This window comes from Neolamprologus multifasciatus, chromosome 7 (assembly GCF_963576455.1).
Source record: "Neolamprologus multifasciatus chromosome 7, fNeoMul1.2, whole genome shotgun sequence".
Taxonomy (NCBI): domain Eukaryota; kingdom Metazoa; phylum Chordata; class Actinopteri; order Cichliformes; family Cichlidae; genus Neolamprologus; species Neolamprologus multifasciatus.
This window is the reverse complement of record NC_140445.1, coordinates 34,259,427-34,274,190: the sequence shown is the minus strand read 5'-3', so window position 1 is coordinate 34,274,190 and position 14,764 is coordinate 34,259,427. Positions and strand designations below refer to the sequence as shown.

The following is a 14,764-nucleotide window of genomic DNA, read 5'->3' as shown; positions in this document are numbered from 1 at the left end:
CTGAGACACGTGATGCTCAGTGTCAACAGTATAATTACGCAGCAATAAGGAAGTAATAACCTGTTCATTTTAACTGGGCTCGTAAAACGAAGCCTTCTCGAAGGAGCCTGCTGCGAGTGTCAAGTTCAAATCTGTGCTGGGAAAGGAGAAGTTTGGCCTGTAAACAAATCAGGTTTATAAGTCAAGGCAGCGTTGCATCAAATTATTCTGCCAGGAAGTAAATAAATGCATGTTGGGTATTTGAGGTATTTCAGTTGTAGAAAGTGAATACAAGAAGCTCAATGCTGATTTCAAACAACAACGCTTGAGTGAGATGCTGAATGTGATGAGGTGTTATTGGTGTGTCTGTTAGCATTAGGAGTATTTCCAAGCAAATAACCAAGGGATTGGTATTCTTTTTTTTTTTTTTTTTAGTTTATTTTTACCAAAGATAGGAAGTTACTCCAACTTAGAAGAGATTAATTTGTGTAGATGTTCCTGATCCAAATCTGGGAACTTTTGGAAAGATTCTTTATATTTATTGCAGGATATTGTGGGGCATAATTGGACATTTCACATCATATCTTTGCAAAAACATCAAGTTAGGAGACAGGAACTGAGCTCTTTGATAATGGTCATACATGTATGTTTCACTCAACATGAAACATACATGTATGACCATGTGGATTTACAGCAAAGGACTTTATATTTTAACTAAGAGTTTAAATATTCGTAAGTACAGATGTTTAAAAAGAACAGCAGGTGATCACACCCCTTTTTCTGCACGTCTTTCAGCTGAAGATCTCCTTCAACGAGTCCAGCCTGCAGAGCACCTACGAGTATCCATCAGAAAGCAGCGTGTGGGACAGCGGGGAGGAGGAAGAGGAGGACAAACAAGATGAGAAGTTGGCAGACGAACAGCCGAGCATGGTGGGACGGATCCACATCCCTCGAGCCAGTTTGACCGGCTCGCCCTCCCACACCACCAACAGCAACGGTGAGATTTTGTGAAACAAAGAAGAGCTGGTTGTCAAATCTCCTTCATATACTCATGGTCCTCAGAGGATGACGATGATGATTATTATTATTTTATTTATCGTCATCACAATGTACCCTAAAATCCACTGGCTCAGATTGTACTTAATGGCACAGCTTGCAAGATAAGTGCATTTGCAGTCGCGCTTATCTTGTAAGTTTTTTGTTTGCAAGGACGAACTTTTTCAGTTTTAGTTTTAGTTTTAAATTCTCACCTCAGACATTAGAGGGTTACCTAGGCAACCAGTGCCTGGAGAGTTTGCAAGCGACCAGCCATGTAAATCAAACTTATCAAAGCGAATCACCTTTTATGATTGATCCAGTATTTTTAGTAGTGGGAGAAATTAACTACCTTTAAAAAACACACCCCTACTTTGTCTTCACTCTTGAGCTGCATCTACTGAACTTTTCCTGTGAGCTGCCCCCAAATTAACTTAAAACCTTTACAGAAGTTTGCTTATCATGACAAGTTATATCACTTAAAAATCTCAGGCTAGCCTGTCTGCATGAGCATGTTTGGTCAGTTTTCATCTTTAAGGCTTTAGGCTTTCAGTGCGAGTATATTTGTAATATGTGTAGCCTCATAATAATTTTAGAATGAGTTAAAAATCATGTTAATTGTTGCCAACATAGCTATGCTTTTAGGTTTATTCAAAATTAATTTAGGCAAAAACTTACCAGACAGCGCACGTGCCACATTCTGATGCAAATTAGATAAAGCAGATGTTAACAGAATTAAAGGTTTAGCACTTAAAAATACTGCATGTGGAGAAGAGATTAAAATGGTGAAGTGTATTCGCATCCTAAATGAACTGAGGCTAGGCTAGTGGTATTTTTATCTTTTATTTTTTTTTTGTAAAGGGGGCTGGTTTTGTTCTTCTTTTTTCATGATGTTTTCTGCACTTTCCCACAATGGCAAAGTAAGAAGTTCAGAGAGACTGGAAACTCGTCAGGTGTTTTTTTTTTTTGTTTGTTTGTTTGTTTGTTTGGTATTTACATATCTGGGTAAAATGGCACTGAAAGATCAGACTGCTAATCTGACTACTTACCTACATGCATAGATCCAGTTTTATAAAGCTTTTAGCATTCTGCAAGTTCATATTAATAAAACAGCAGATTTCAAAACTGAAGAATTTGCGAGCGCTTCCAGAGATTAAAGAGAGCTGCCGATGTGCAGAAGGAAGGGGAAGATGCTGTGTAAAGTGCAAAGCTAGTCCAATCAGGTCATTACGGCTTTGTTTTGCCATCATCATCCTCCTCATTTGTATGGAGGTAAAGTGAGTATGTAAGCCACAATAGGTGTGGTGGCAGAGCCCCCTACTGGCTGTCCTGTTTACTACACCCGAGAGCAGCTGACTCACTCAGATATAATAAGCCCTTCAGCTAACAAGTGGATCCTGTAATAGCAGCATTTTTGGCCTTTTTAGGTAAAAAAGAAAAAAAAATTAAACCGATGATTTTTGTATGTTTGTTAAACGTGATGACTATCGTGTCTCCTCTGGGTTACATAATGAACTATATTGTACTTTGCCACTGGAAAAATCAATAAGGAAGCTCATAATTGTAGCTCTAAATCACCAGATTATGTTACGCCCCTCTTCAACCTCTACTGAGGCTGTGCAAAAGTCTTTGGCGTTGCTTAGTAATTAAAATAAAACCAGTGTTTCTAAGAACTCTGCTGTCACAGTCTCCACTGTGGTGCAGCAGGGCTGAAGCAACCTATTGTGTGAAACGACTTCATCCTCCAAGAAACAGTGGCCACTGTAGTGATTTAACAACAGTGTATTCACATACTGTATCTCATAAAGCACTGTCATTAAAAGCAGCTCACATTCTTTATACCAAAAACACACTTGAAAACCTAAATGTTGGAATGACTTGGATAAAAATAAAAATGCAGGGGGGAAAGTTACACAGTTAATATCTAATGTGTTTTATTCTTATTTACTTATTTATTTATTTTTCTCTGTAGATCTGTCCAGCTACATTCCCAAGCACTCGGTAGACTTCAGCGCCTGGCAGGAGCACAAACACGATGACGGCATTAACCAGGAGGATGCCGCCTCCCAGCAGACACAGATAACTGAGGAGGTCATGGTGAGGGAAACACCTTCAGCTGCCATTCGTAAAGTTGGGTTTCAGACTCCACAGGAGGAGATGTGACCCCCTGTTTTTCACCTCCATCTATCAACTCAAAGTATTTGATTTACAAATATATGAAACAGAGAATAGCAGCATATTTTACATCCATGAAAGTTGGTATGTTGCCATTTTATGATTTAATGAATTTTGGCTAAAATTATAGATGGATTATTGATTATAGATGGCACATTAAGGTACTGGGTCCTAAACTGAAACTTGTGATACTTCAGCAATTCAGACTGTTATACACGGCATCATTTTATAGAGTTGTAGGTGATAAATTTAATGTGATGATAAGGAAAGGTTCAGGCTTCAGAATGCATTGAACAAACAGTTTCAGACAGTGTTTTTCTTTTCCTATTATCCATGAATCTTCATTCAGAGGCATAGAGACTGGTTGGCAATTGGATGCTGGCAGTTGCTGGGTGAAATTGGTTTAAGAGAGGATGCTGCACTGTAAACCTCTGTGTGATTATTTTGGTCACTTGCAGATTGCCTTAACTGCCTGTAGTTTGCATTGAAGTTGCTGTCGTATCTTCAGACACTCGTCCTTTACTCTCTGAGCTGCAGTGAAACTACAGCCAGTCTGTTACACTTTTTCAATTTGTCTGCAAACATTTGAAGATAAGAAGCAAACTACTGGTAATCACAGCAACCTGCTAGCAACCAAAGCAATCACATGCAAGATTTCAGTGTGACCAACTTCATTCTAGTGATTGCAGCAACCTCCAGCGACCACATGTTAACCAGTTGGGGAATAGATCTGTTCATCTTGCAACCAAACTCATCTCTTGAGCCTAATATAGTCATTTTAGGCACCGAGGCCCCGCCCACCTGCTGTTCCAGCCTTATGTCTGTAAAGGGGCAGCCAATCAGAAGAAAGGTGACTTAAAAGTAGAGGACAGAAGGTGAACTGAGGGCTGCACCAAAACTCAAATAGTAGTTTGATTCTTTATAGTTTCTTTCTATTATGGTAGGGTATCTTAGATTACATAACTTTATCTAATTCAAAGTATTTCTTTCTCTTTTCTCCTCAGCTCACGCCGGCGGACAGCTCCTCCCTCACCGACTACAGCAGCGAGCCCGCTCTTTACTTCTGATCTGCCTGACCAATCAGCTGTACAGTAGCATTGCAGCATCTCACCTGTGGGACCAGACTGCCTCCACCTCGACACTCCAGCCGACTATAAGCACATCTTCCTGACCAGACAGGAAACATGGGTGTTTTATTTTTGTTTTTCTGGCTGATTTCCTGCCACGGCACCGCCACACGCCACGTTTCCAGCTGCGCATCGGAGCTGCCGGGTGGCTGGCGTGGTGTTCAATGCCCACCTTCTTTCTGAAGCTGAAGCAACAAATCCTAAAAAGAAAAGAAGAAGGAAAAAAAAAAAGCAGCTGGGCTGTCTTTCCCAACCCGTGATCTAACAGACAGTTGATCTGTCAGCGTCCAGAATCTTCCTCCTTGCCACGCTGTAGAAGTTTTTGCTGCTTTCGAGGTTCAAATTTAGCTTCAGGTTTTATTTTATTTTATTCTTTTTGGAGGATGTCGACGAGGGAAGGAGCCGACAGAGTTCAGTGTTATCGTGGAAGCGTGTCATTACAGCAGATTGGCGGCAGATAAACATAAAAATGGTGAAAGGGTGCCACAATTGCATTTCTTTGTTCTCTTTTTTTTTTTCTTTTTTTATCCGCATGTTTTGATTTGAACCTGGCACTTCTGTTGGTTCTGTCTTACTGTAAAGCTTCTCTATGCCTTTTTTTTTTGGTTAGGTTTTGTGTATTTTCTGGCAGACTGCTGTACTGATTGAAGCTGCTGGATTTTTTTTTTTGGCAAGCAAACTTCAACACGCTTCACTTCTTCATGTGACGAGGGAGGAAACATATGCACCCCACCCCCCGGGATCAGTAGCACCTCTCATTTCTTATTAAATGCTTGATAAAGTGACCTTGGCCAACAATGTCTGTATGTCCGTATTGCTGAAATCACGTGTCCGTATATCTGCTCTGGAAAGCTGGTAGACCTCCCGATGCCTTTCCTCAGCTCTTTGTGTATTTATTCCTGCTTAACGTTGAAGTTTGCATGTCTGAAATCTGCTTTCTTTTTTTTGAGGGGGGGTCGTTTTGTTTGTTTTCGTTTTTTTGTACAGATGTTTGCTGGTAAGGGCTCCAAAAGATCCCCACCAGACCAGTCGGACCTCATCTACTTTCACATTCCACAGGGAAACAAGGCGGTCCACTTTGAAGGCAACAGTGATTGTGATTGATCATTAAAAGAAAAAAAAAAGGCATTTTGTGAGAAAGAATGAAAGTTTGTGTGTGTGTGTGTGTCTTTTTTTTTTTTAATTATTCATATTTTTTATATGCTCATAATGCCAACTGATTAAAGAGTTCCTGTAAAGGCCTCGCATCCACTCTAAGGCCAGTATTGTTGTACTGTCTCCACTGGGATTCATCTCTTCTGCTCATTATTTCATGTATTTTTTACATTTTATTTCTCCAATCAGATGCAATTTGTTTTTTTTGCCGTCAGGAGCTTTGTCTTTCTCTCTGATGGATTTACAACTTATATGTTTCGTCCGGGAGTCTTGGTTGATAGATGTCTTTGCACTGTCATGCTTTTAGCTTTGTTTTGCACCTCATGAGGAAGTAAGAGTGGGCTGTAGAGGAAATGTGCACTTAAAAGAACGAGAAGCCTACAGACTGGTGACAAATTAGAGGAGAAGGTTAAAAGCGTCTCAGTGACGTGCCTCCAAAACACGATGATGTCATCTAACACGTTTGAGACTGTAGCACTTGATTCTTAATGATGTCATCCTCATAAATCCATTCAGTGACATCCCACCTGTTTCCTTTCAAGGTCGGGGAAGGGCATTATCATCCTATAAGAGACCACTTCCATCAACCATGCCAGCAAAATTGCCCCCTGAGGGCATATTATGGGGTTAAAGGGTTCAGGCTTTTCCTTTAATTTGTCACCAACCTAAATTTGGTTGAAGAGTTACATTTCAAAGAAAACCCTGACTTAAGTCTAAGTCAGGGTTTTGATTGGGGTGGACTGATATATCAGTTTAGATTGCACTGACTGATATTTAGATATTCTGAAAGAAAAAAGGTGGGGATAATCTGTGCATTTCTAATTTCAATCCCATGTCTCAGTCGGCATGAATGAATTAAAATTTGAAATGAAACTCTTCAGCCACACACGATTGAATGCATCGCGATGAATGCCATGACCACTTTGTTTTCTTTTGCCACTCTAGTCTTACGATTGTTTGGCCTTGTCACTGTGACCAAAAACAGCAGCCCGAAGTGCAGTTTCGCCACACAGGTCCACAGGGACTTCATCTTTGTCCACCTGCAAAATCTCTCCAACCCCCTGCTGGTGTACACCGATTTGAACTTTGGATGTTTACTTCATGCGCTCAATGTGACTGCTCAGCAATGCTTCTGTTTCAGAAGACTGAATGTAATTTTTTTTTCAATAAATTTCCTGTGGTATGATTATCAGCTTACCAGAAAACATCACATTGAACAGTGAGCCCTGTTATTGTTTCTCCAAACTTTAGCATGGCTGGATTTGACCTTCAATACATTTCTCTGAAAAGGTCTCAAACTGGCAAAAAGTTAGTAATAATGAACACATTTCCATCTATTGCAGTATACATTTTACTTGGCCTGGTTCAAAATAGCTGGACTTTCTTTGTGTTATGTGGCTTGACAAAGCCTCAATTCCCAGTCAAGGGATAAATTCTTTCACAACAGCAGTTATCAGCTTCCTTTATTAGTCCAAGCTTTCTGCTTCAGCCTGTGTGTGCACTCAGGTACAAGGAGGCATTGGACACACTTTGGCTTTCATTCTGCACAAAATCAATCAATTGAGCATATCCTACTGATATTTTAGATATGAAAAGAGAGAAACCTTACAAAAAGACCCAGAAGTCTTTCCTGGTGCTGCTTAGTCAAGAGCAGTTTCAAGAGAGTTTCTGCAGAAAATCATTTAAACATTAAAGGGTACTCGGCCTGATGAAGTAATAGAAGAGGAAATCAGTCTTTTCCATCACCAACCAAATCTGTGCAAATTCCTGCTAGAAGAAAATGCACAGTTTGTGCTGCTGTAACTTGAAAGCAGGGCTTCATTCAGTGGTAGTGGTAATATGGCGCTCACAAGATTGAAGGTATAAAATATATGAACTTGGAATACAGATCACCTTTAAATTTAGTTTACCAGATCTAGTTTAAGCCTAGTTCAAGACCGAAAAGCCAAATTTAACCCATTGAACCCCCATGCCAGAGAAATCAAGCCTAAAGGTGAATCAGTAAATTCTGAAACCAAAACCCGTGAGGTTGGCTGCTCTGGATTGGGTTATGTGTCTGGCTTTTGTTACTAAAAGGAAAGCCACCTCTGAAAACATTAAAAACTACGCTGGATTATACCTTGCTAACCCAATAATCTCTCCAATATCTTCCAATCCTACAATACACTCGACAATACTCTGTCACTTGTAGCTGTGCAAACACAATCTGCAGAAACTCGACTACGGTGCGTCTCGTGATCAAAGACACAACAGATAATCAAGGACCACCTCAGAAAAAGCGAGGACCACTGATTGAAACTTGTTGTTCACTGTGGTGTTTACAGAGTGCTCTATCATATCATGAGAGGAAATGAATGAAAACTGCTTGAAACACAAAAATCTTGGGTATGTAAACGAAAACACCAAAAAATGTTAAGTATGCTTGATTTGTAGTCATGGATATAAATCCTCCAAACACACTGATTAAAGGAGACCCATAATGCTCATTTCCATATTCTTATTCGTGGACCCTACCAGAATAGCTGTGCATGATAGAGAGGTCAAAGTAATTCTTAGTCTGAAATAAGCTGATTTAACTGCAGCTTACTTCTGATTGGCTGCCCCTCACAAGCAACCACAGGTGGGAGGGGCCTCTGTGCTTGAAATGACCATATTAGTGATATCCATGCTTTCTGATATCAAATAGAACCAAGAGTAGGAAAAACTGCCAGAAACTGAATGTTTTAAACATAAACTTTTGTCTCTCAGAGTTTATGACCATAAAAGCATTGCGGGTCCCCTTTAACTGAGCCCTGCTTGGACCTCCTTTGGAATTGTGGCTAATGGTCACATGACATACCTGTGGATCCATCAACCTGTGGTAACTGCTGCCTCTGTTGACCAAAACCCACTCTGCGGTACTCTTTTTGCTCTCTCTGTGAACTGAAGGACCAAACTGTGGGCAAACTTCACTGATCTCGTCTTAAATGGCACCAGCAAGAACTTTTCTGATGGCCAGAGACGCAGCACTCAACTTTAACGCTTCTGAAGTGTACACACCGACTCTTGCCGCAGTGTCCCAACCCCGTCTTTGTCTATGCCCGATGCAAAATGAGCAGTTTGTGTTGGTCACTCTGTAGCAACACTGTGGTAGAAAGCTTGCTCATCTTTTACTTTCCACCCTCCTCTCGTCTGTAAATCTACATCGCAGCAGATGTGCTTACTGTAAAGTTATTGTCAATGATTTGGGCAAGTGAAAAAAAAAGTGATGTCATACTTGTACAAATGAAAGCTCAATAAATAGAAGACTTGAAGAAATGCGAGTGCTCTAGCCTTTCTTGTCTATGAATTAAACTATGCGCCAAGTATGACTTCTATGCATATAGTTAAGGCAAAGAGTCTGGGTTACTTTATTATCTGGGAATGTCTGATGGGGAAAAATAAGCTTAAATCCCTTAAAAAACAAAACCTGTCAGAAATCTCAGTTCTGATAAGTCTAAAGTGGTGGATGACCCACATGGGAACAAACATTTTATACACAACAAAACAAGGATATTAATCTAGAACACAAATAGGAAAAAAAACCCCTCAGTGGGTAGAAGCAGCCCTTTTGGAGCCATGCAAACAGAATAAATGTGACAAAGGGTGCACTAAAGAGGCGACAGCGTCCCCCAAAAGAAGAGAAATGTTTGGTGAACTGAGTAGAAACCATCGCGCTCTCCTCAACTTGCACAGGTAGTCTTCCTCCCCTCACCCCAACTGGTCATGGCAGAGTGTGGAGGAGATCCCTGGAGTCACCACGCTACCTGACATTGGCATTCACCAACAATATGCTTTTCCAAAATACCCATTGACCCACTGCCAAACCCATCACGTGTCATACAGTGTGAAGTCTCACTCAACAAGCAAAACAAACAAATTGGAGTTTTAACACAAAAAAATGTTAGGAAATACATTTATTGAATCCAGAAACTTACAACAAAGGCTTAAATACATTACAAATTAGTCCAAAGTAGGGAATAAACTGCCTCAGAAGCCACAGTCAGGTGAGGTCAGGTGCACAGTTTTGCTCCTCGCCTTCAGTGCTCCGTCCTCCGAGGCTCCGTGGCTTTACTGAGGTTTCCTGCCTCCTGCTTTAGGACGCTCAGGAGAGACTGGGAGCTCTCCAATATCTGCAGGAGTTAAAACAAAAACAAAACAACATGAACTAACTTGTGCAGAAACTCAGAGGAAGTGGGGAGTGCACTTTAGAAGCAATTAAAGAAGGGGTCCAGGCTTGGCCAATTTGTTGTTTTTTAATCAGAGCAGCTCAGGAGTGTTTGTTTACAGTGATTAAGTGAGAGCACAAAGGGAGTTCAGCGTCAGCAGGTGGGATCTTACTGACATCCAGTACAGCAGCCAAAAGCTTCTGTGGCCATACCCAACTTTTAATTAGTTCTTGAATCAACACTTGAGACTGAGAGGTTTTCTGGTTGATGCAGACCGTCCAACAAACAGCTATTGTTTTAGCATCTTATAACCACTGATCCATTACTCATGCACTAATAAAGGTATCCCACCCCCGCCTCTCCTTCTTCCGAACGTCTGCAGCTGGTATTACCCAGCAAACTTGGGTGAGAAGCAGTTGTGGTATGAGGCTATTGTACCAAAAATTACTTGCTATTTTGAGTTAGAAAGAACATTTCTGTCACAAGGTAGAAGCAGCCATGGTGTGACTACATAAGATCCTTTATATTACAAAGACCCTACAATCAGATTACCTACTATCAGCAAGCACTTGGCAATAGTGGGAAGGAAAAACTCCTATTTAACAGGAAGAAACCTCCGTATAATGCAGAATAATATATAATACAGAACATCAATCAACATGGAAATTCTTGCTGGGTTTGCTGTTATGCAGAGCTCCGTTTGTTCTCCGTTCACCATGCACCTGTTATGTGATATTGATTAACTTTGCAGAAGAGCCACATGAATTTCAATTTTTTTAAATTTTGCCTTTATAAATACCTGTGTAAACAAAAAGTCAGCATATGAAAACCACTGCAGGCTCGGTCATTGACGCACCTTGGTGTATGCAGCCTCCGTCTCGGCGATGGTGCGGTCGAAGGTGGAGCGTGCGGCGAGTCTCTGCGTCAGGCTCTCGTTGACTCGGCTCAGCTTCTCCGAGAGGACACGGATGTCGTGCTGCAGCCGCTCCTTTTCCTCTTCCTCCTGCTTGATCTGTCGGTTCAGCTCATCCCGCTTCGAGCAAAGCTCCTCGATACCTGATCGGGAGGGAAAGGTGGGATTAAACTAGAGCCTCAGTAGATCTCCTCGGGACTCAGCCAGATGATTTCTGCCATAATTACGCAGCCCAAACACAGACATGGATACAGTAAACAGAGAACAATGGAAACCTTCACAGTGATCTGAAATTAAACACACTTATTAGGTCAACAACAGTAAAATAGTGGTCTTAATTTTCATTTGAGTGAGTGAAATGGCTCAGCCACTTGCGGGTTAGTCGCTATCAATACCAGGACTAAAAAAGTAGGATTAGTGCTTCCCTAATTCCAGCAGACCAGAAACAGATTAACCAACACCTGACAGGTGACAAGCTTCATCTTCACCGGGCTTTTATCTTCCAATATTTTTGAGAGAAGAAGAAAAAGTGTCACACTGACATACAGTTAAACTGCTGCAAGCACCCAGAGCTGATACCTGTTAACACCATTCGCGCCAGTGTGGAGTGCAAAGGGTTAAAGGTGATCTGAGGAGGTTAATCAGATTATTAGGCGAGGTGCAGCATCACAGGTTAACCTCTCAAAAAAGGACTTTTTTCGGTTTTAGACAAAATTACAGGCAGCAAACTTTGCTTTAACACAAGGGTGTTAACATTGCAAGCTGGGGCCAGAACACCGGCTCCTCAAAGGATCCTCTCCGGCCGCAGAATAGCTCATTAAAATAAACCCAATATGACAAGACAAACCATCTGAATAAAAATGCTACAAAACACACATAAGGAGGACACAATAAACTTTAACACAATAAGTAAATGCGAGTATTGTTCTCTGGTGACAGTGCAGGCTACAACATGCTTGGTCTACATATAGCGTAATAGAGTCATTTAATAGGCAAATATGCTTAATTTATATATTAACCAGTAAGTATACTATAATTTAAATTTAAGCCGCTAACACTGTTATGCTAATCAGTCTAATGTGTTATTGACAGTAAATAGGCTCACTCACATTTGACCAGCTCGTTGTTGTAGGTCTGCAGAGCTGCAGCTTGTTGGGTCATGTCGGATTTTAGGTCAACCTTCACCGGATTATATCTGAGGTACTCGGTCGGCTACCTCGTCATCTATCCCTAGGAGCTAAACAAGCCGGGGTGGACCAAATATTCAGCACTGTTTATTCAGCAAACCTCCTTGAAAAGCAAAGCCCGTACATGGCGGGTTTCCCAGACAACTCAAACCCAGGAGGAACTACCGGACACCCAACCAGAGACGATAACTTGGAAGAGAGTCTACTTCCTGTTAAAAACATTGTGTAGAAATGAACTGGAGTTTAGAAGGTTGCCAGAAGATGGCGCACACGACCAAGACCTCAGGGAATAGGAGTAATTATAACGAAACGGCTAAAGCAATCGTTTGCAAATGCTTCTACATAAACAGCCAAAATATTATTTTAGTTTTGTTCTCCAAGGCAATAATAATGAATTCGGAATTATATAATATCGACTCGTTACCGGAACCATCTCATGAGCGCCCCCTATCAAACCAGAAGTCGATAGAGTGAGAGTTCTTATATTAAGAGATATCTGCCCTTCTTCTCTACTGTGTTTAACACCGATAATGTCCGGCTTGCGCCCTCTGGCGGATAACAAAACCTACTGTTAAATTAAGTTCCTGTTAAGAGTTACTGTTTACCATTTAACCACAAGTTTCCTCCATTTCCCATGCATATATTAGATGCAGTTCAACCGGACTAATGCCTAAAGACGGTTAGCTGTGCCTCATATTAGTTTTACTAGAGAGACATTCAGTACTAGAACAATCCAGAGTACACATCTGGAGAAAGTAAAAATACAGCCTCCAAGTAGATATACCTATGGTATCAATTTCAAAATACTGCATCACCTGAAGTGATCACACTTAAAAGATTTTCATAAAACTTGACCTCTGACCTTGAGTAGATCTTTAGTAGATCTATGGTGTCAATTTGCAGCTGCTATGTCGTCTAGTTCTCAAGTTATCGGATTTACGACGTTTGGGAGATTCCTCAGCGGCTGCTGCTGAGAGAGAAGCTATATTACTCAGCACATGACAGACAGGAAGCAGTATGTGAGGGTGTCCAGTGCTCTGTCTGATTGGTGCAGTACAGGAAAAGAAAAAAAAAATTCCTCCATAGCGATGTGTGAGACTGATAAAGTCAGAAAATTATTACTTAAAGTTATTGCTGCTAAAGGTGGTCCTACAAGTCACTGAATCAGTGTGTTTTTCACACACTGGTTCTGCATTTTAGGCTTTATTAAATAAATTATGACATGTTGTAACATTTCTCACGTTACTGTTCAACTCAGGTTTTATTTTAATAATTTTAGATTTCAAGTTTGCCTACCGGTCTGGAATTGGGGTGAATGACGCTGTCATGTACCTGTTGCAGCAATCCCTCTCTCACCTAGAGCAGGCGGGGAACACTGTGAGGATCATGTTTTTTGACTTCTCCAGTGCTTTCAACACCAACCAGCCTACACTAGGGAAGCTGGAGGGAACCAGAGTGGGCAAACAGCTGACTGCATGGACCATTGACTACTTAACCAACATACCACAGAATGTGAGGCTTCATGACTGTTGTCCGACGTGGTAATCTGCAGCACGCTGGGCGCCACAGGGCACAGTTCTCTCACCCTTCTTGTTCAGCCTGTATACTTCTGACTTCTGTTATGATTCAGACCATTGCCACCTACAAAAGTTCTCAGATGATATGGCCATCATCAGATGCGTATCAGATGGAAACGATCAGAAATACAGGAGGGTCATCAGTGACTTTGTTGGCTGGTGTGAGACCAATGCTCTCCAAATCAACACTAGCGAGATGAAGGAGATGGTCATAGACTTCAGGAGGAAGTCACCCCCTACAACACTGGTGAACATCCAGGGCAAAGACATTGAGATAGTGGACTCATACACATACCCGGGTGTTAACGTCAACAATAAACTGGACTGGACTACAAATACAGACAGCCTGTATAAAAAGGGCCAGAATCGACTCCACCTGCTGAGGAGACTGAGGTCCTTCAGAGTCTGCAGGACTCTGTTAAGGACATTTTATGACACTGTGGTAGTATCCACCTTTTTCTATGCAGTGGCCTGCTGGGGGAGTGGATGCACAAACAGGGACAGGAGGAGCAGGATTGGCAAACTGGTGCGGAGCTCTAGCTCTGTGCTGGGATGTCCTCTGGAGTCTGTGGAGGTGGTGGGCGGGAGGAGGATGTTAGTAAAGCTGACATCCATCATGAACAACCCACATCACCCACTGCATGAGTCTGGGAGTGGGCTGAGCAGCTCCTTTAGTCAGAGACTGAAACACCGTCACTGCAGGAAGGAGCGCTTTCGCAGATCATTCATCCCAACAGCAGTTAGACTCTATAACTCCTCCTCATGATCTCATGAGTCACTTGGACATTGTGGTCATCCATTGGTCATCAACGGTTACCACCTCATGCATAATGCATCTTATATATGTATGAACGTGTGCATGTATTTGTGTATGTATATGTATAAATGTACAGTCAAGTCCATAAATATTGGGACATCGACACAATTCTAAGATTCTTGGCTCTATACACCATTACAATGGATTTCAAATGAAACAAACAAGATGTGCTTTAACTGCAGACTGTCAGCTTTTATTTGAGGGTATTTACATCCAAATCAGGTGAACGGTGTAGGAATTACAACAGTTTGTATATGTGCCTCCCATTTGTTAAGGGACCAAAAGTAATGGGACAACTGGCTTCTCAGCTGTTCCATGGCCAGGTGTGTGTTATTCCCTTATTATCCCAATTACAACGAGCAGATAAAAGGTCCAGAGCTCATTTCAAGTGTGCTATTTGCATTTGGAATCTGTTGCTGTCAACTGCCAAGATGAGATCCAAAGAGTTATCACTATCAGTGAAGTAAGCCATCATTAGGCTGAAAAAAGAAAACGCATCAGAGAGAGATAGCAAAAACATCAGGCATGGCCAAAACAACTGTTTGGAACATTCTCAAAAAGAAGGGAATGCACCAGTGAGCTCAGCAACACCAAAAGACCCGGGAGACCACG

General features: G+C 41.5%; 2 protein-coding genes across 2 annotated transcripts in view; one reads left to right on the top strand and one right to left on the bottom strand.

Moving 5' to 3' along the window:
- tprn (taperin) overlaps nucleotides 1-8,768 on the top strand; it is a 33,271-nt gene extending 24,503 nt beyond the window's left edge. The window contains exons 2-4 of the mRNA XM_085169234.1: nucleotides 775-976; nucleotides 2,987-3,111; nucleotides 4,194-8,768. Coding sequence (XP_085025360.1) covers nucleotides 775-976; nucleotides 2,987-3,111; nucleotides 4,194-4,256 — 390 coding nt within the window. The 3' untranslated portion in view covers nucleotides 4,257-8,768. The remainder of the gene's footprint in view (nucleotides 1-774; nucleotides 977-2,986; nucleotides 3,112-4,193) is intronic.
- Nucleotides 8,769-9,393: 625 nt separating this feature from the next.
- On the bottom strand, nucleotides 9,394-11,951 carry ssna1 (Sjogren syndrome nuclear autoantigen 1). Its single transcript, XM_085169243.1, has 3 exons — nucleotides 11,681-11,951; nucleotides 10,515-10,714; nucleotides 9,394-9,622 (listed from the first exon to the last, which is right to left on the bottom strand). Exons 1-3 carry the CDS (start codon nucleotides 11,730-11,732, stop codon nucleotides 9,530-9,532), a joined length of 345 nt encoding a protein of 114 aa, XP_085025369.1. The 5' UTR covers nucleotides 11,733-11,951; the 3' UTR covers nucleotides 9,394-9,529.
- Nucleotides 11,952-14,764: the final 2,813 nt, after the last annotated feature.